The 17,814-nt window shown below is 48.5% G+C and overlaps 1 protein-coding gene across 7 annotated transcripts in view; it reads right to left on the reverse strand.

Moving 5' to 3' along the window:
- The window catches only part of NRBP2 (nuclear receptor binding protein 2), a 220,245-nt gene that overhangs the window by 99,675 nt on the left and 102,756 nt on the right, over positions 1 to 17,814 (reverse strand). For all 7 annotated transcript variants that reach the window (XM_088462449.1, XM_088462444.1, XM_088462447.1 and 4 more), the window contains one exon: positions 17,233 to 17,355. In XM_088462449.1, coding sequence (XP_088318575.1) covers positions 17,233 to 17,355 — 123 coding nt within the window. The remainder of the gene's footprint in view (positions 1 to 17,232; positions 17,356 to 17,814) is intronic.

The raw sequence follows: 17,814 nt of genomic DNA on the forward strand, positions 1-17,814 counted from the left end.
TCCCTCAGTCACTGTGAGGAGAGCTGTGACACAAGGTAACGGGGAGAGAGTGTGTTACACACAGCCATGATCACACAGCACCTTCTCCCTCAGTCACTGTGAGGAGAGCTGTGACACAAGGTAAGGAGGAGAGAGTGTGTTACACACAGCCATGATCACACAGCACCTCCTCCCTCAGTCACTGTGAGGAGAGCTGTGACACAAGGTAAGGAGGAGAGAGTGTGTTACACACAGCCATGATCACACAGCACCTCCTCCCTCAGTCACTGTGAGGAGAGCTGTGACACAAGGTAAGGGGGAGAGAGTGTGTTACACACAGCCATGATCACACAGCACCTCCTCCCTCAGTCACTGTGAGGAGAGCTGTAACACAAGGTAAGGAGGAGAGTGTGTGTTACACACAGCCATGATCACACAGCACCTTCTCCCTCAGTCACTGTGAGGAGAGCTGTGACACAAGGTAAGGAGGAGAGAGTGCGTTACACACAGCCATGATCACACAACACCTCCTCCCTCAGTCACTGTGAGGAGAGCTGTGACACAAGGTAAGGAGGAGAGAGTGCGTTACACACAGCCATGATCACACAGCACCTTCTCCCTCAGTCACTGTAAGGAAAGCTGTGACACAAGGTAAGGGGGAGAGAGTGTGTTACACACAGCCATGATCACACAGCACCTCCCTCAGTCACTGTGAGGAGAGCTGTGACACAAGGTAAGGAGGAGAGAGTGTGTTACACACAGCCATGATCACACAGCACCTCCTCCCTCAGTCACTGTGAGGAGAGCTGTGACACAAGGTAAGGAGGAGAGAGTGCGTTACACACAGCCATGATCACACAGCACCTCCTCCCTCAGTCACTGTGTGGAGAGCTGTGACACAAAGTAATGGGGAGAGAGTGTGTTACACACAGCCATGCTCACTAATCTCCTCCCTCAGTCACTGTGAGGAGAGCTGTGACACAAGGTAATGGGGAGAGAGTGTGTTACACACAGCCATGATCACTAATATCCTCCCTCAGTCACTGTGAGGAGAGCTGTGACACAAGGTAACGGGGAGAGAGTGTGTTACACACAGCCATGATCACACAGCACCTTCTCCCTCAGTCACTGTGAGGAGAGCTGTGACACAAGGTAATGGGGAGAGAGTGTGTTACACAAAGCCATGAACACTATTCTCCTCCCTCAGTCACTGTGAGGAGAGCTGTGACACAAGGTAATGGGGAGAGAGTGTGTTTCACACAGCCATGATCACTAATCTCCTCCCTCAGTCACTGTGAGGAGAGCTGTGACACTAGGTAACGGGGAGAGAGTGTGTTACACACAGCCATGATCACACAGCACCTTCTCCCTCAGTCATGGTGAGGAGAGCGTGCGTTATACACAGCCATGATTACACTGCACCTCCTCCCTCAGTCACTGTGAAGAGAGCTGTGACACAAGGTAAGGAGGAGAGAGTGTGTTACACACAGCCATGATCACACAGCACCTCCTCCCTCAGTCACTGTGAGGAGAGCTGTGACACAAGGTAACGGGGAGAGAGTGTGTTACACACAGCCATAATCACACAGCACCTCCTCACTCAGTCACTGTGAGGAGAGCTGTGACACAAGGTAACGGGGAGAGAGTGTGTTACACACAGCCATGATCACACAGCACCTTCTCCCTCAGTCACTGTGAGGAGAGCTGTGACACAAGGTAATGGGGAGAGAGTGTGTTACACACAGCCATGATCACTAATCTCCTTCCTCAGTCACTGTGAGGAGAGCTGTGACACAAGGTAATGGGGAGAGAGTGTGCGTTACACACAGCCATGATCACACAGCACCTCCTCCCTCAGTCATGGTGAGGAGAGCTGTAACACAAGGTAAGGAGGAGAGAGTGCGTTACACACAGCCATGATCACACAGCACCTCCTCCCTCAGTCACTGTGAGGAGAGCTGTGACACAAGGTAAGGAGGAGAGAGTGTGTTACACACAGCCATGATCACACAGCACCTCCTCCCTCAGTCACTGTGAGGAGAGCTGAGACACAAGGTAAGGAAGAGAGAGTGTGTTACACACAGCCATGATCACACAGCACCGTCTCCCTCAGTCACTGTGAGGAGAGCTGTGACACAAGGTAATGGGGAGAGAGTGTGTTACACAAAGCCATGAACACTATTCTCCCTCAGTCACTGTGAGGAGAGCTGTGACACAAGGTAATGGGGAGAGAGTGTGTTACACACAGCGATGATCACTAATCTCCCTCAGTCACTGTGAGGAGAGCTGTGACACAAGGTAACGGGGAGAGAGTGTGTTACACACAGCCATAATCACACAGCACCTCCTCACTCAGTCACCGTGAGGAGAGCTGTGACACAAGTTAAGGGGGAGAGAGTGTGTTACACACAGCCATGATCACACAGCACCTTCTCCCTCAGTCACTGTGAGGAGAGCTGTGACACAAGGTAATGGGGAGAGAGTGTGTTACACACAGCCATAATCACTATTCTCCTCCCTCAGTCACTGTGAGGAGAGCTGTGACACAAGGTAAGGGGGAGAGAGTGTGTTACACACAGCCATGATCACACAGCACCTTCTCCCTCAGTCACTGTGAGGAGAGCTGTGACACAAGGTAAGGAGGAGAGAGTGCGTTACACACAGCCATGATCACACAGCACCTCCTCCCTCAGTCACTGTGTGGAGAGCTGTGACACAAGGTAATGGGGAGAGAGTGTGTTACACACAGCCATGATCACACAGCACCTCCTCCCTCAGTCACTGTGAGGAGAGCTGTTACACAAGGTAAGGGGGAGAGAGTGTGTTACACAAAGCCATGAACACTATTCTCCTCCCTCAGTCACTGTGAGGAGAGCTGTGACACAAGGTAACGGGGAGAGAGTGTGTTACACACAGCCATAATCACACAGCACCTCCTCACTCAGTCACTGTGAGGAGAGCTGTGACACAAGGTAAGGGGGAGAGAGTGTGTTACACACAGCCATGATCACACAGCACCTTCTCCCTCAGTCACTGTGAGGAGAGCTGTGACACAAGGTAATGGGGAGAGAGTGTGTTACACACAGCCATGATCACACAGCACCTCCTCCCGCAGTCACTGTGAGGAGAGCTGTGACAAGGTAAGGGGGAGAGAGTGTGTTACACACAGCCATGATTACTATTCTCCTCCCTCAGTCACTGTGAGGAGAGCTGTGACACAAGGTAAGGGGGAGAGAGTGTGTTACACACAGCCATGATCACACAGCACCTTCTCCCTCAGTCACTGTGAGGAGAGCTGTGACACAAGGTAATGGGGAGAGAGTGTGTTACACACAGCCATGATCACTTATCGCCTTCCTCAGTCACTGTGAGGAGAGCTGTAACACAAGGTAATGGGGAGAGAGTGTGTGTTACACACAGCCATGATCACACAGCACCTCCTCCCTCAGTCATGGTGAGGAGAGCTGTAACACAAGGTAACGGGGAGAGAGTGTGTTACACACAGCCATAATCACACAGCACCTCCTCACTCAGTCACTGTGAGGAGAGCTGTGACACAAGGTAAGGGGGAGAGAGTGTGTTACACACAGCCATGATCACACAGCACCATCTCCCTCAGTCACTGTGAGGAGAGCTGTGACACAAGGTAATGGGGAGAGAGTGTGTTACACACAGCCATGATCACACAGCACCTCCTCCCTCAGTCACTGTGAGGAGAGCTGTGACACAAGGTAAGGGGGAGAGAGTGTGTTACACACAGCCATGATCACTATTCTCCTCCCTCAGTCACTGGGAGGAGAGCTGTGACACAAGGTAAGGGGGAGAGAGTGTGTTACACACAGCCATGATCACACAGCACCTCCTCCCTCAGTCACTGTGAGGAGAGCTGTGACACAAGGTAAGGGGGAGAGAGTGTGTTACACACAGCCATGATCACACAGCACCTTCTCCCTCAGTCACTGTGAGGAGAGCTGTGACACAAGGTAATGGGGAGAGAGTGTGTTACACACAGCCATGATCACTTATCTCCTTCCTCAGTCACTGTGAGGAGAGCTGTAAAACAAGGTAATGGGGAGAGAGTGTGCGTTACACACAGCCATGATCACACAGCACCTCCTCCCTCAGTCATGGTGAGGAGAGCTGTAACACAAGGTAACGGGGAGAGAGTGTGTTACACACAGCCATAATCACACAGCACCTCCTCCCTCAGTTACTGTGTGGAGAGCTGTGACACAAGGTATTGGGGAGAGAGTGTGTTACACAAAGCCATGAACACTATTCTCCTCCCTCAGTCACTGTGAGGAGAGCTGTGACACAAGGTAATGGGGAGAGAGTGTGTTACACACAGCCATGATCACTAATCTCCTCCCTCAGTCACTGTGAGGAGAGCTGTGACACAAGGTAACGGGGAGAGAGTGTGTTACACACAGCCATAATCACACAGCACCTTCTCCCTCAGTCACTGTGAGGAGAGCTGTGACACAAGGTATTGGGGAGAGAGTGTGTTACACACAGCCATGATCACACAGCACCTCCTCCCTCAGTCACTGTGAGGAGAGCTGTGACACAAGGTAAGGAGGAGAGAGTGCGTTACACACAGCCATGATCACACAGCACCTCCTCCCTCAGTCACTGTGTGGAGAGCTGTGACACAAGGTAATGGGGAGAGAGTGTGTTACACACAGCCATGCTCACTAATCTCCTCCCTCAGTCACTGTGAGGAGAGCTGTGACACAAGGTAATGGGGAGAGGGTGTGTTACACACAGCCAAGATCACTAATATCCTCCCTCAGTCACTGTGAGGAGAGCTGTGACACAAGGTAACGGGGAGAGAGTGTGTTACACACAGCCATGATCACACAGCACCTTCTCCCTCAGTCACTGTGAGGAGAGCTGTGACACAAGGTAAGGAGGAGAGAGTGTGTTACACACAGCCATGATCACACAGCACCTCTTCCCTCAGTCACTGTGAGGAGAGCTGTGACACAAGGTAAGGAGGAGAGAGTGCGTTACACACAGCCATGATCACACAGCACCTCCTCCCTCAGTCACTGTGTGGAGAGCTGTGACACAAGGTAATGGGGAGAGAGTGTGTTACACACAGCCATGCTCACTAATCTCCTCCCTCAGTCACTGTGAGGAGAGCTGTGACAGAAGGTAATGGGGAGAGAGTGTGTTACACACAGCCATGATCACTAATATCCTCCCTCAGTCACTGTGAGGAGAGCTGTGACACAAGGTAACGGGGAGAGAGTGTGTTACACACAGCCATGATCACACAGCACCTTCTCCCTCAGTCACTGTGAGGAGAGCTGTGACACAAGGTAATGGGGAGAGAGTGTGTTACACAAAGCCATGAACACTATTCTCCTCCCTCAGTCACTGTGAGGAGAGCTGTGACACAAGGTAATGGGGAGAGAGTGTGTTACACACAGCCATGATCACTAATCTCCTCCCTCAGTCACTGTGAGGAGAGCTGTGACACAAGGTAACGGGGAGAGAGTGTGTTACACACAGCCATGATCACACAGCACCTTCTCCCTCAGTCACTGTGAGGAGAGATGTGAAACAAGGTAAGGAGGAGAGAGTGTGTTACACACAGCCATGATCACACAGCACCTCCTCCCTCAGTCACTGTGAGGAGAGCTGTGACACAAGGTAAGGAGGAGAGAGTGTGTTACACACAGCCATGATCACACAGCACCTCCTCCCTCAGTCACTGTGAGGAGAGCTGTGACACAAGGTAAGGGGGAGAGAGTGTGTTACACACAGCCATGATCACACAGCACCTCCTCCCTCAGTCACTGTGAGGAGAGCTGTAACACAAGGTAAGGAGGAGAGTGTGTGTTACACACAGCCATGATCACACAGCACCTTCTCCCTCAGTCACTGTGAGGAGAGCTGTGACACAAGGTAAGGAGGAGAGAGTGCGTTACACACAGCCATGATCACACAGCACCTCCTCCCTCAGTCACTGTGAGGAGAGCTGTGACACAAGGTAAGGAGGAGAGAGTGCGTTACACACAGCCAAGATCACACAGCACCTTCTCCCTCAGTCACTGTGAGGAAAGCTGTGACACAAGGTAAGGGGGAGAGAGTGTGTTACACACAGCCATGATCACACAGCACCTCCCTCAGTCACTGTGAGGAGAGCTGTGACACAAGGTAAGGAGGAGAGAGTGTGTTACACACAGCCATGATCACACAGCACCTCCTCCCTCAGTCACTGTGAGGAGAGCTGTGACACAAGGTAAGGAGGAGAGAGTGCGTTACACACAGCCATGATCACACAGCACCTCCTCCCTCAGTCACTGTGTGGAGAGCTGTGACACAAAGTAATGGGGAGAGAGTGTGTTACACACAGCCATGCTCACTAATCTCCTCCCTCAGTCACTGTGAGGAGAGCTGTGACACAAGGTAATGGGGAGAGAGTGTGTTACGCACAGCCATGATCACTAATATCCTCCCTCAGTCACTGTGAGGAGAGCTGTGACACAAGGTAACGGGGAGAGAGTGTGTTACACACAGCCATGATCACACAGCACCTTCTCCCTCAGTCACTGTGAGGAGAGCTGTGACACAAGGTAATGGGGAGAGAGTGTGTTACACAAAGCCAAGAACACTATTCTCCTCCCTCAGTCACTGTGAGGAGAGCTGTGACACAAGGTAATGGGGAGAGAGTGTGTTTCACACAGCCATGATCACTAATCTCCTCCCTCAGTCACTGTGAGGAGAGCTGTGACACTAGGTAACGGGGAGAGAGTGTGTTACACACAGCCATGATCACACAGCACCTTCTCCCTCAGTCATGGTGAGGAGAGCTGTAACACAAGGTAAGGAGGAGAGCGTGCGTTATACACAGCCATGATCACACTGCACCTCCTCCCTCAGTCACTGTGAAGAGAGCTGTGACACAAGGTAAGGAGGAGAGAGTGTGTTACACACAGCCATGATCACACAGCACCTCCTCCCTCAGTCACTGTGAGGAGAGCTGTGACACAAGGTAACGGGGAGAGAGTGTGTTACACACAGCCATGATCACACAGCACCTTCTCCCTCAGTCACTGTGAGGAGAGCTGTGACACAAGGTAATGGGGAGAGAGTGTGTTACACAAAGCCAAGAACACTATTCTCCTCCCTCAGTCACTGTGAGGAGAGCTGTGACACAAGGTAATGGGGAGAGAGTGTGTTTCACACAGCCATGATCACTAATCTCCTCCCTCAGTCACTGTGAGGAGAGCTGTGACACTAGGTAACGGGGAGAGAGTGTGTTACACACAGCCATGATCACACAGCACCTTCTCCCTCAGTCACTGTGAGGAGAGCTGTGACACAAGGTAATGGGGAGAGAGTGTGTTACACACAGCCATGATCACTAATCTCCTTCCTCAGTCACTGTGAGGAGAGCTGTGACACAAGGTAATGGGGATAGAGTGTGCGTTACACACAGCCATGATCACACAGCACCTCCTCCCTCAGTCATGGTGAGGAGAGCTGTAACACAAGGTAAGGAGGAGAGAGTGCGTTACACACAGCCATGATCACACAGCACCTCCTCCCTCAGTCACTGTGAGGAGAGCTGTGACACAAGGTAAGGAGGAGAGAGTGTGTTACACACAGCCATGATCACACAGCACCTCCTCCCTCAGTCACTGTGAGGAGAGCTGAGACACAAGGTAAGGAGGAGAGAGTGCGTTACACACAGCCATGATCATACAGCACCTTCTCCCTCAGTCACTGTGAGGAGAGCTGTGACACAAGGTAAGGAAGAGAGAGTGTGTTACACACAGCCATGATCACACAGCACCTTCTCCCTCAGTCACTGTGAGGAGAGCTGTCACACAAGGTAATGGGGAGAGAGTGTGTTACACAAAGCCATGAACACTATTCTCCCTCAGTCACTGTGAGGAGAGCTGTGACACAAGGTAATGGGGAGAGAGTGTGTTACACACAGCGATGATCACTAATCTCCTCCCTCAGTCACTGTGAGGAGAGCTGTGACACAAGGTAACGGGGAGAGAGTGTGTTACACACAGCCATAATCACACAGCACCTCCTCACTCAGTCACCGTGAGGAGAGCTGTGACACAAGTTAAGGGGGAGAGAGTGTGTTCCACACAGCCATGATCACACAGCACCTTCTCCCTCAGTCACTGTGAGGAGAGCTGTGACACAAGGTAAGGAGGAGAGAGTGTGTTACACACAGCCATGATCACACAGCACATTCTCCGTCAGTCACTGTGAGGAGAGCTGTGACACAAGGTAATGGGGAGAGAGTGTGTTACACACAGCCATAATCACTATTCTCCTCCCTCAGTCACTGTGAGGAGAGCTGTGACACAAGGTAAGGGGGAGAGAGTGTGTTACACACAGCCATGATCACACAGCACCTTCTCCCTCAGTCACTGTGAGGAGAGCTGTGACACAAGGTAATGGGGAGAGAGTGTGTTACACACAGCCATGATCACACAGCACCTCCTCCCTCAGTCACTGTGAGGAGAGCTGTGACACAAGGTAAGGGGGAGAGAGTGTGTTACACAAAGCCATGAACACTATTCTCCTCCCTCAGTCACTGTGAGGAGAGCTGTGACACAAGGTAACGGGGAGAGAGTGTGTTACACACAGCCATAATCACACAGCACCTCCTCACTCAGTCACCGTGAGGAGAGCTGTGAAACAAGTTAAGGGGGAGAGAGTGTGTTACACACAGCCATGATCACACAGCACCTTCTCCCTCAGTCACTGTGAGGAGAGCTGTGACACAAGGTAAGGAGGAGAGAGTGTGTTACACACAGCCATGATCACACAGCACCTTCTCCGTCAGTCACTGTGAGGAGAGCTGTGACACAAGGTAATGGGGAGAGAGTGTGTTACACACAGCCATAATCACACAGCACCTCCTCCCTCAGTCACTGTGAGGACAGCTGTGACACAAGGTAAGGGGGAGAGAGTGTGTTACACAAAGCCATGAACACTATTCTCCTCCCTCAGTCACTGTGAGGAGAGCTGTGACACAAGGTAACGGGGAGAGAGTGTGTTACACACAGCCATAATCACACAGCACCTCCTCACTCAGTCACTGTGAGGAGAGCTGTGACACAAGGTAAGGGGGAGAGAGTGTGTTACACACAGCCATGATCACACAGCACCTTCTCCCTCAGTCACTGTGAGGAGAGCTGTGACACAAGGTAATGGGGAGAGAGTGTGTTACACACAGCCATGATCACTAATCTCCTTCCTCAGTCACTGTGAGGAGAGCTGTAACACAAGGTAATGGGGAGAGAGTGTGCGTTACACACAGCCATGATCACACAGCACCTCCTCCCTCAGTCATGGTGAGAAGAGCTGTAACACAAGGTAAGGAGGAGAGAGTGTGTTACACACAGCCATGATCACACAGCACCTCCTCCCTCAGTCACTGTGTGGAGAGCTGTGACACAAGGTAATGGGGAGAGAGTGTGTTACACAAAGCCATGAACACTATTCTCCTCCCTCAGTCACTGTGAGGAGAGCTGTGACACAAGGTAATGGGGAGAGAGTGTGTTACACACAGCCATGATCACTAATCTCCTCCCTCAGTCACTGTGAGGAGAGCTGTGACACAAGGTAACGGGGAGAGAGTGTGTTACACAGAGCCATAATCACACAGCACCTCCTCCCTCAGTCACTGTGAGGAGAGCTGTGACACAAGGTAAGGGGGAGAGAGTGTGTTACACACAGCCATGATCACACAGCACCTTCTCCCTCAGTCACTGTGAGGAGAGCTGTGACACAAGGTAATGGGGAGAGAGTGTGTTACACACAGCCATGATCACACAGCACCTCCTCCCTCAGTCACTGTGAGGAGAGCTGTGACACAAGGTAAGGGGGAGAGAGTGTGTTACACACAGCCATGATCACTATTCTCCTCCCTCAGTCACTGTGAGGAGAGCTGTGACACAAGGTAAGGGGGAGAGAGTGTGTTACACACAGCCATGGTCACACAGCACCTCCTCCCTCAGTCACTGTGAGGAGAGCTGTGACACAAGGTAAGGGGGAGAGAGTGTTACATACAGCCATGATCACACAGCACCTTCTCCCTCAGTCACTGTGAGGAGAGCTGTGACACAAGGTAATGGGGAGAGAGTGTGTTACACACAGCCATGATCACTAATCTCCTTCTCCCTCAGTCACTGTGAGGAGAGCTGTAACACAAGGTAATGGGGAGAGAGTGTGCGTTACACACAGCCATGATCACACAGCACCTCCTCCCTCAGTCATGGTGAGGAGAGCTGTAACACAAGGTAAGGAGGAGAGAGTGTGTTACACACAGCCATAATCACACAGCACCTCCTCCCTCAGTCACTGTGAGGAGAGCTGTGACACAAGGTAAGGGGGAGAGAGTGTGTTACACACAGCCATGATCACACAGCACCTTCTCCCTCAGTCACTGTGAGGAGAGCTGTGGCACAAGGTAATGGGGAGAGAGTGTGTTACACACAGCCATGATCACACAGCACCTCCTCCCTCAGACACTGTGAGGAGAGCTGTGACACAAGGTAAGGAGGAGAGAGTGTGTTACACACAGCCATGATCACACAGCACCTTCTCCCTCAGTCACTGTGAGGAGAGCTGTGGCACAAGGTAATGGGGAGAGAGTGTGTTACACACAGCCATGATCACACAGCACCTCCTCCCTCAGACACTGTGAGGAGAGCTGTGACACAAGGTAAGGAGGAGAGAGTGCGTTACACACAGCCATGATCACACAGCACCTCCTCCCTCTGTCACTGTGAGGAGAGCTGTGACACAAGGTAAGGAGGAGAGAGTGTGTTACACACAGCCATAATCACTATTCTCCTCCCTCAGTCACTGTGAGGAGAGCTGAGACACAAGGTAAGGAGGAGAGAGTGCGTTACACACAGCCATGATCACACAGCACCTCCTCCCTCAGTCACTGTGAGGAGAGCTGAGACACAAGGTAAGGGGGAGAGAGTGTGTTACACACAGCCATGATCACTAATCTCCTCCCTCAGTCACTGTGAGGAGTGCTATGCCACAAGGTAAGGGGGAGAGAGTGTGTTACACACAGCCATGATCACACAGCACCTCCTCCCTCAGTCACTGTGAGGAGAGCTGTGACACAAGGTAAGGGGGAGAGAGTGTGCTACACACAGCCATGATCACACAGCACCTCCTCCCTCTGTCACTGTGAGGAGAGTTGTGACACAAGGTAATGGGGAGAGAGTGTGTTACACACAGCCATGATCACACAGCACCTTCTCCCTCAGTCACTGTGAGGAGAGCTGTGACACAAGGTAAGGGGGAGAGAGTGTGTTACACACAGCCATGATCACTAATCTCCTCCCTCAGTCACTGTGAGGAGAGCTGTGACACAAGGTAATGGGGAGAGAGTGTGTTACACACAGCCATGATCACACAGCACCTCCTCCCTCAGTCACTGTGAGGAGAGCTGTGACACAAGGTAAGGAGGAGAGAGTGCATTACACACAGCCATGATCACACAGCACCTTCTCTCTCAGTCACTGTGAGGAGAGCTGTGACACAAGGTAATGGGGAGAGAGTGTGTTACACACAGCCATGATCACACAGCACCTCCTCCCTCAGTCACTGTGAGGAGAGCTGTGACACAAGGTAATGGGGAGAGAGTGTGTTACACACAGCCATGATCACACAGCACCTTCTCCCTCAGTCACTGTGAGGAGAGCTGGGACACAAGGTAATGGGGAGAGAGTGTGTTACACACAGCCATGATCACACAGCACCCCCTCCCTCAGTCACTGTGAGGAGAGCTGTGACACAAGGTAAGGAGGAGAGAGTGTGTTACACACAGCCATGATCACACAGCACCTTCTCCCTCAGTCACTGTGAGGAGAGCTGTGACACAAGGTAATGGGGAGAGTGTGTGTTACACACAGCCATGATCACACAGCACCTCCTCCCTCAGTCACTGTGAGGAGAGCTGTGACACAAGGTAAGGGGGAGAGAGTGTTACACACAGCCATGATCACACAGCACCTTCTCCCTCAGTCACTGTGAGGAGAGCTGTGACACAAGGTAAGGGGGAGAGAGTGTTACACACAGCCATGATCACACAGCACCTCCTCCCTCTGTCACTGTGAGGAGAGTTGTGACACAAGGTAATGGGGAGAGAGTGTGTTACACACAGCCATGATCACACAGCACCTTCTCCCTCAGTCACTGTGAGGAGAGCTGTGACACAAGGTAAGGGGGAGAGAGTGTGTTACACACAGCCATGATCACTAATCTCCTCCCTCAGTCACTGTGAGGAGAGCTGTGACACAAGGTAATGGGGAGAGAGTGTGTTACACACAGCCATGATCACACAGCACCTCCTCCCTCAGTCACAGTGAGGAGAGCTGTGACACAAGGTAAGGAGGAGAGAGTGCGTTACACACAGCCATGATCACACAGCACCTTCTCCCTCAGTCACTGTGAGGAGAGCTGTGACACAAGGTAATGGGGAGAGAGTGTGTTACACACAGCCATGATCACACAGCACCTCCTCCCTCAGTCACTGTGAGGAGAGCTGTGACACAAGGTAATGGGGAGAGAGTGTGTTACACACAGCAATGATCACACAGCACCTTCTCCCTCAGTCACTGTGAGGAGAGCTGTGACACAAGGTAATGGGGAGAGAGTGTGTTACACACAGCCATGATCACACAGCACCTCCTCCCTCAGTCACTGTGAGGAGAGCTGTGACACAAGGTAATGGGGAGAGAGTGTGTTACACACAGCAATGATCACACAGCACCTTCTCCCTCAGTCACTGTGAGGAGAGCTGTGACACAAGGTAATGGGGAGAGTGTGTGTTACACACAGCCATGATCACACAGCACCTCCTCCCTCTGTCACTGTGAGGAGAGCTGTGACACAAGGTAAGGGGGAGAGAGTGTTACACACAGCCATGATCACACAGCACCTTCTCCCTCAGTCACTGTGAGGAGAGCTGTGACACAAGGTAATGGGGAGAGAGTGTGTTACACACAGCCATGATCACACAGCACCTTCTCCCTCAGTCACTGTGAGGAGAGCTGTGACACAAGGTAAGGAGGAGAGAGTGTAAAATGTTCTGTATTATGGATTACAGACTTGGCAATGTATAATGCTCCAAGTGGCAATAGATAGGAAATGATAAATTCTACATTCATAGATGGTTGTGCGATGGACCTTGCAGGACCCTAGTACCTATTCCGTATGTAGATATAGGTTATGTATTTGGATTCTCATTATTGTGGTATAATTATTGCGCCCTTTTATACATACTACAAAACAGCATATTCACACACGTTGGAGCAATATACACCATTGTTCAGATCTGGAGAGGTAAGTGCCACAATCCTGCTGGTACAAGGCTGCGTTACGCATCACCTGCGCACTAATAAATGTTACAATAACACTGGCCGGGGTCACTATATGTATAATTTAGTACAGTTTATTCTTATGTGGGTGTCTCTGTGTGACCTCTCATACATATCAGAGAATTGTATACTCTGTACCTGTTATTATTAATGACTAATGAATAATAGCTAATAAATAACAATGAGCACCTTATGTATAGACTTGTATAGTTATATTGTGCCTCCCCCGTATTCTTTATCACTCGCAATCACCAAGGTCACATAAAGAGAAAATCAATAAAACGCGTCAATATGGAAATAAGAGAACGTTGGTTCCCTCCCTGGACGCTGGGACAGCCCTGTGCACGGAAATGGTCTGAGGAGGCAGAGGAGGTGTTAGTGATCGGGAAGCTCCTGTATAGGTGACTCTGCAAACCGTGGAGCTGAGAGACGAATCTGTAGGGTCTGGAAACCTTCATCTCATACACAATAATAACCTCTATGTACGGGGACAGCATTACTGATCGGGACCCAAAGAGATATGAGAACGTCCTGCCTATAAAACAGTGATCCGGTATTATAGTGCATGGCAGCACCTATGGATTTGGGTGCAAATTTACAGTCTCTGTGATCCACCTGTAACTCAGGGTGCAGAGACCGTAACACAATCCTGTATATGGTGGGGCGGTGTAAGTGATTGTCAGGAACACCTGTATTATACAGAGGTAGACTATGACACCTGTATTATACAGAGGTACACTATGACACCTGTATTACACAGAGTTACACTATGACACCTGTATTACACAGTTACACTATGACACCTGTATTACACAGAGTTACACTATGACGCCTGTATTACACAGAGCTACACTATGACACCTGTATTACACAGCGTTACACTATGACACCTGTATTACACAGAGTTACACTATGACACCTGTATTACACAGAGCTACACTATGACACCTGTATTACACAGAGCTACACTATGACACCTGTATTACACAGAGCTACACTATGACACCTGTATAACACAGAGCTAGACTATGACACCTGTATAACACAGAGCTACACTATGACACCTGTATTACACAGAGTTACACTATGACACCTGTATTACACAGAGCTACACTATGACACCTGTATTACACAGAGTTACACTATGACACCTGTATTACACAGAGTTACACTATGACACCTGTATTACACAGAGCTACACTATGACACCTGTATTACACAGAGTTACACTATGACACCTGTATTACACAGAGCTACACTATGACACCTGTATAACACAGAGCTACACTAAGACACCTGTATTACACAGAGTTACACTATGACACCTGTATTACACAGAATTACACTATGACACCTGTATTACACAGAGTTACACTATGACACCTGTATTACACAGAGCTATACTATGACACCTGTATAACACAGCGTTACACTATGACACCTGTATTACACAGAGTTACACTATGACACCTGTATTACACAGAGTTACACTATGACACCTGTATTACACAGAGTTACACTATGACACCTGTATTACACAGAGTTACACTATGACACCTGTATTACACAGAGTTACACTATGACACCTGTATTACACAGTTACACTATGACACCTGTATTACACAGAGTTACACTATGACACCTGTATTACACAGAGTTACACTATGACACCTGTATTACACAGAGTTACACTATGACACCTGTATTACACAGAGTTACACTATGACACCTGTATTACACAGAGCTACACTATGACACCTGTATTACACAGAGCTACACTATGACACCGGTATTAGACAGAGTTACACTATAATACTTGTATTACACAGTTACACTATGACACCTGTATTATAAAGAGCTACACTATGACACCTGTATTACACAGCGTTACACTATGACACCTGTATTACACAGAGCTACACTATGACACCGGTATTAGACAGAGTTACACTATGACACCTGTATTACACAGTTACACAATGACACCTGTATTATAAAGAGCTACACTATGACACCTGTATTATACAGAGTTACACTATGACACCTGTATTATACAGAGTTACACTATGACACCTGTACACAGAGTTACACTATGACACCTGTATTACACAGAGCTACACTATGACACCTGTATTATACAGAGTTACACTATGACACCTGTATTATACAGTGTTACACTATGACACCTGTACACAGAGTTACACTATGACACCTGTATTACACAGAGTTACACTATGACACCTGTATTACACAGAGTTACACTATGACACCTGTATTACACAGAGCTACACTATGACACCTGTATTACACAGCGTTACACTATGACACCTGTATTACACAGAGTTACACTATAATACCTGTATTACACAGAGCTACACTATGACACCTGTATTACACAGCATTACACTATGACACCTGTATTACACAGAGCTACACTATGACACCTGTATTACACAGAGCTACACTATGACACCTGTATTACACAGAGCTACACTATGACACCTGTATTACACAGAGTTACACTATGACACCTGTATTACACAGAGCTATACTATGACACCTGTATTACACAGAGCTACACTATGACACCTGTATTACACAGCGTTACACTATGACACCTGTATTACACAGAGTTACACTATGACACCTGTATTACACAGCGTTACACTATGACACCTGTATTACACAGAGTTACACTATGACACCTGTATTACACAGCGTTACACTATAATACCTGTATTATAAAGAGCTACACTATGACACCTGTATTACACAGCGTTACACTATAATACCTGTATTATAAAGAGCTACACTATGACACCTGTATTACACAGCGTTACACTATAATACCTGTATTACACAGAGCTACACTATGACACCTGTATTACACAGCGTTACACTATAATACCTGTATTATACAGAGTTACACTATGACACCTGTATTATACAGAGTTACACTATGACACCTGTACACAGAGTTACACTATGACACCTATATTACACAGAGTTACACTATGACACCTGTATTACACAGAGTTACACTATGACACCTGTATTACACAGAGTTACACTATGACACCTGTATTACACAGAGTTACACTATGACACCTGTATTATACAGAGTTACACTATGACACCTGTATTACACAGAGTTACACTATGACACCTGTATTACACAGAGTTACACTATGACACCTGTATTACACAGAGTTACACTATGACACCTGTATTATACAGAGTTACACTATGACACCTGTATTACACAGAGTTACACTATGACACCTGTATTACACAGAGGTATACTATGACACCTGTATTACACAGAGTTACACTATGACACCTGTATTACACAGAGTTACACTATGACACCTGTATTACACAGAGTTACACTATGACACCTGTATTACACAGAGTTACACTATGACACCTGTATTACACAGAGTTACACTATGACACCTGTATTACACAGCGTTACACTATAATACCTGTATTACACAGAGTTACACTATGACACCTGTATTACACAGAGCTACACTATGACACCTGTATTACACAGCGTTACACTATGACACCTGTATTACACAGCGTTACACTATGACACCTGTATTACACAGCGTTACACTATAATACCTGTATTACACAGAGTTACACTATGACACCTGTATTACACAGAGCTATACTATGACACCTGTATTACACAGAGCTACACTATGACACCTGTATTACACAGAGCTACACTATGACACCTGTATTACACAGCGTTACACTATGACACCTGTATTACACAGAGTTACACTATGACACCTGTATTACACAGAGTTACACTATGACACCTGTATTAGGGAGGATCATTGTGGGCAGTACAAACCTCATGAGCCTTGAAAATCCTTTTATCAGTGAAATTCAGCTCGTTCCACACGACCTCCACACCTTCCTCTGTATCCATCGCCAGGAACGTGCTCTCAATGCCGGGCATGTTTCCCTGATTCACCTGCAGCCAAGAAAGTAACATGTAGGAGGCAAATGATTAGACAGGTAGGAAATGTCAGTGCCTTTTATTCACATTTAATAAGGTGAAATATTGAAGTTACATTGATTCTCTTGTGTAGCCTCAATAGCATCATCCAAAACAAATCATTTAAAAGGCGAAATATTTAGAATAGCATTAATTCTCATATATAGCCTCAATAGCAAGATTCAAACTGGTACCAGTTTGTGCAAATATTACAATGGTATTAATTCTCACGTGTAGCCTTATCAGACAGATTCAGTGTTGTGCCTGGTAGTGCCTACTACACCATTGTTCACACAAAATACCAGGACGATCAGGGTAAAGACATGGTTACTCTGAATTCTACTTCTCCTCACTTAAGGTGCGTACAGACTGTGCCATCAGGAAAGACAGTACGATTACGACATTGTAATCGTACCGTTGTTCCTGATCCCCTGC

The sequence above is a fragment of the Taudactylus pleione genome, unplaced genomic scaffold (assembly GCF_031769625.1).
Source record: "Taudactylus pleione unplaced genomic scaffold, aTauple2 ptg001240l, whole genome shotgun sequence".
Lineage (NCBI taxonomy): Eukaryota > Metazoa > Chordata > Amphibia > Anura > Myobatrachidae > Taudactylus > Taudactylus pleione.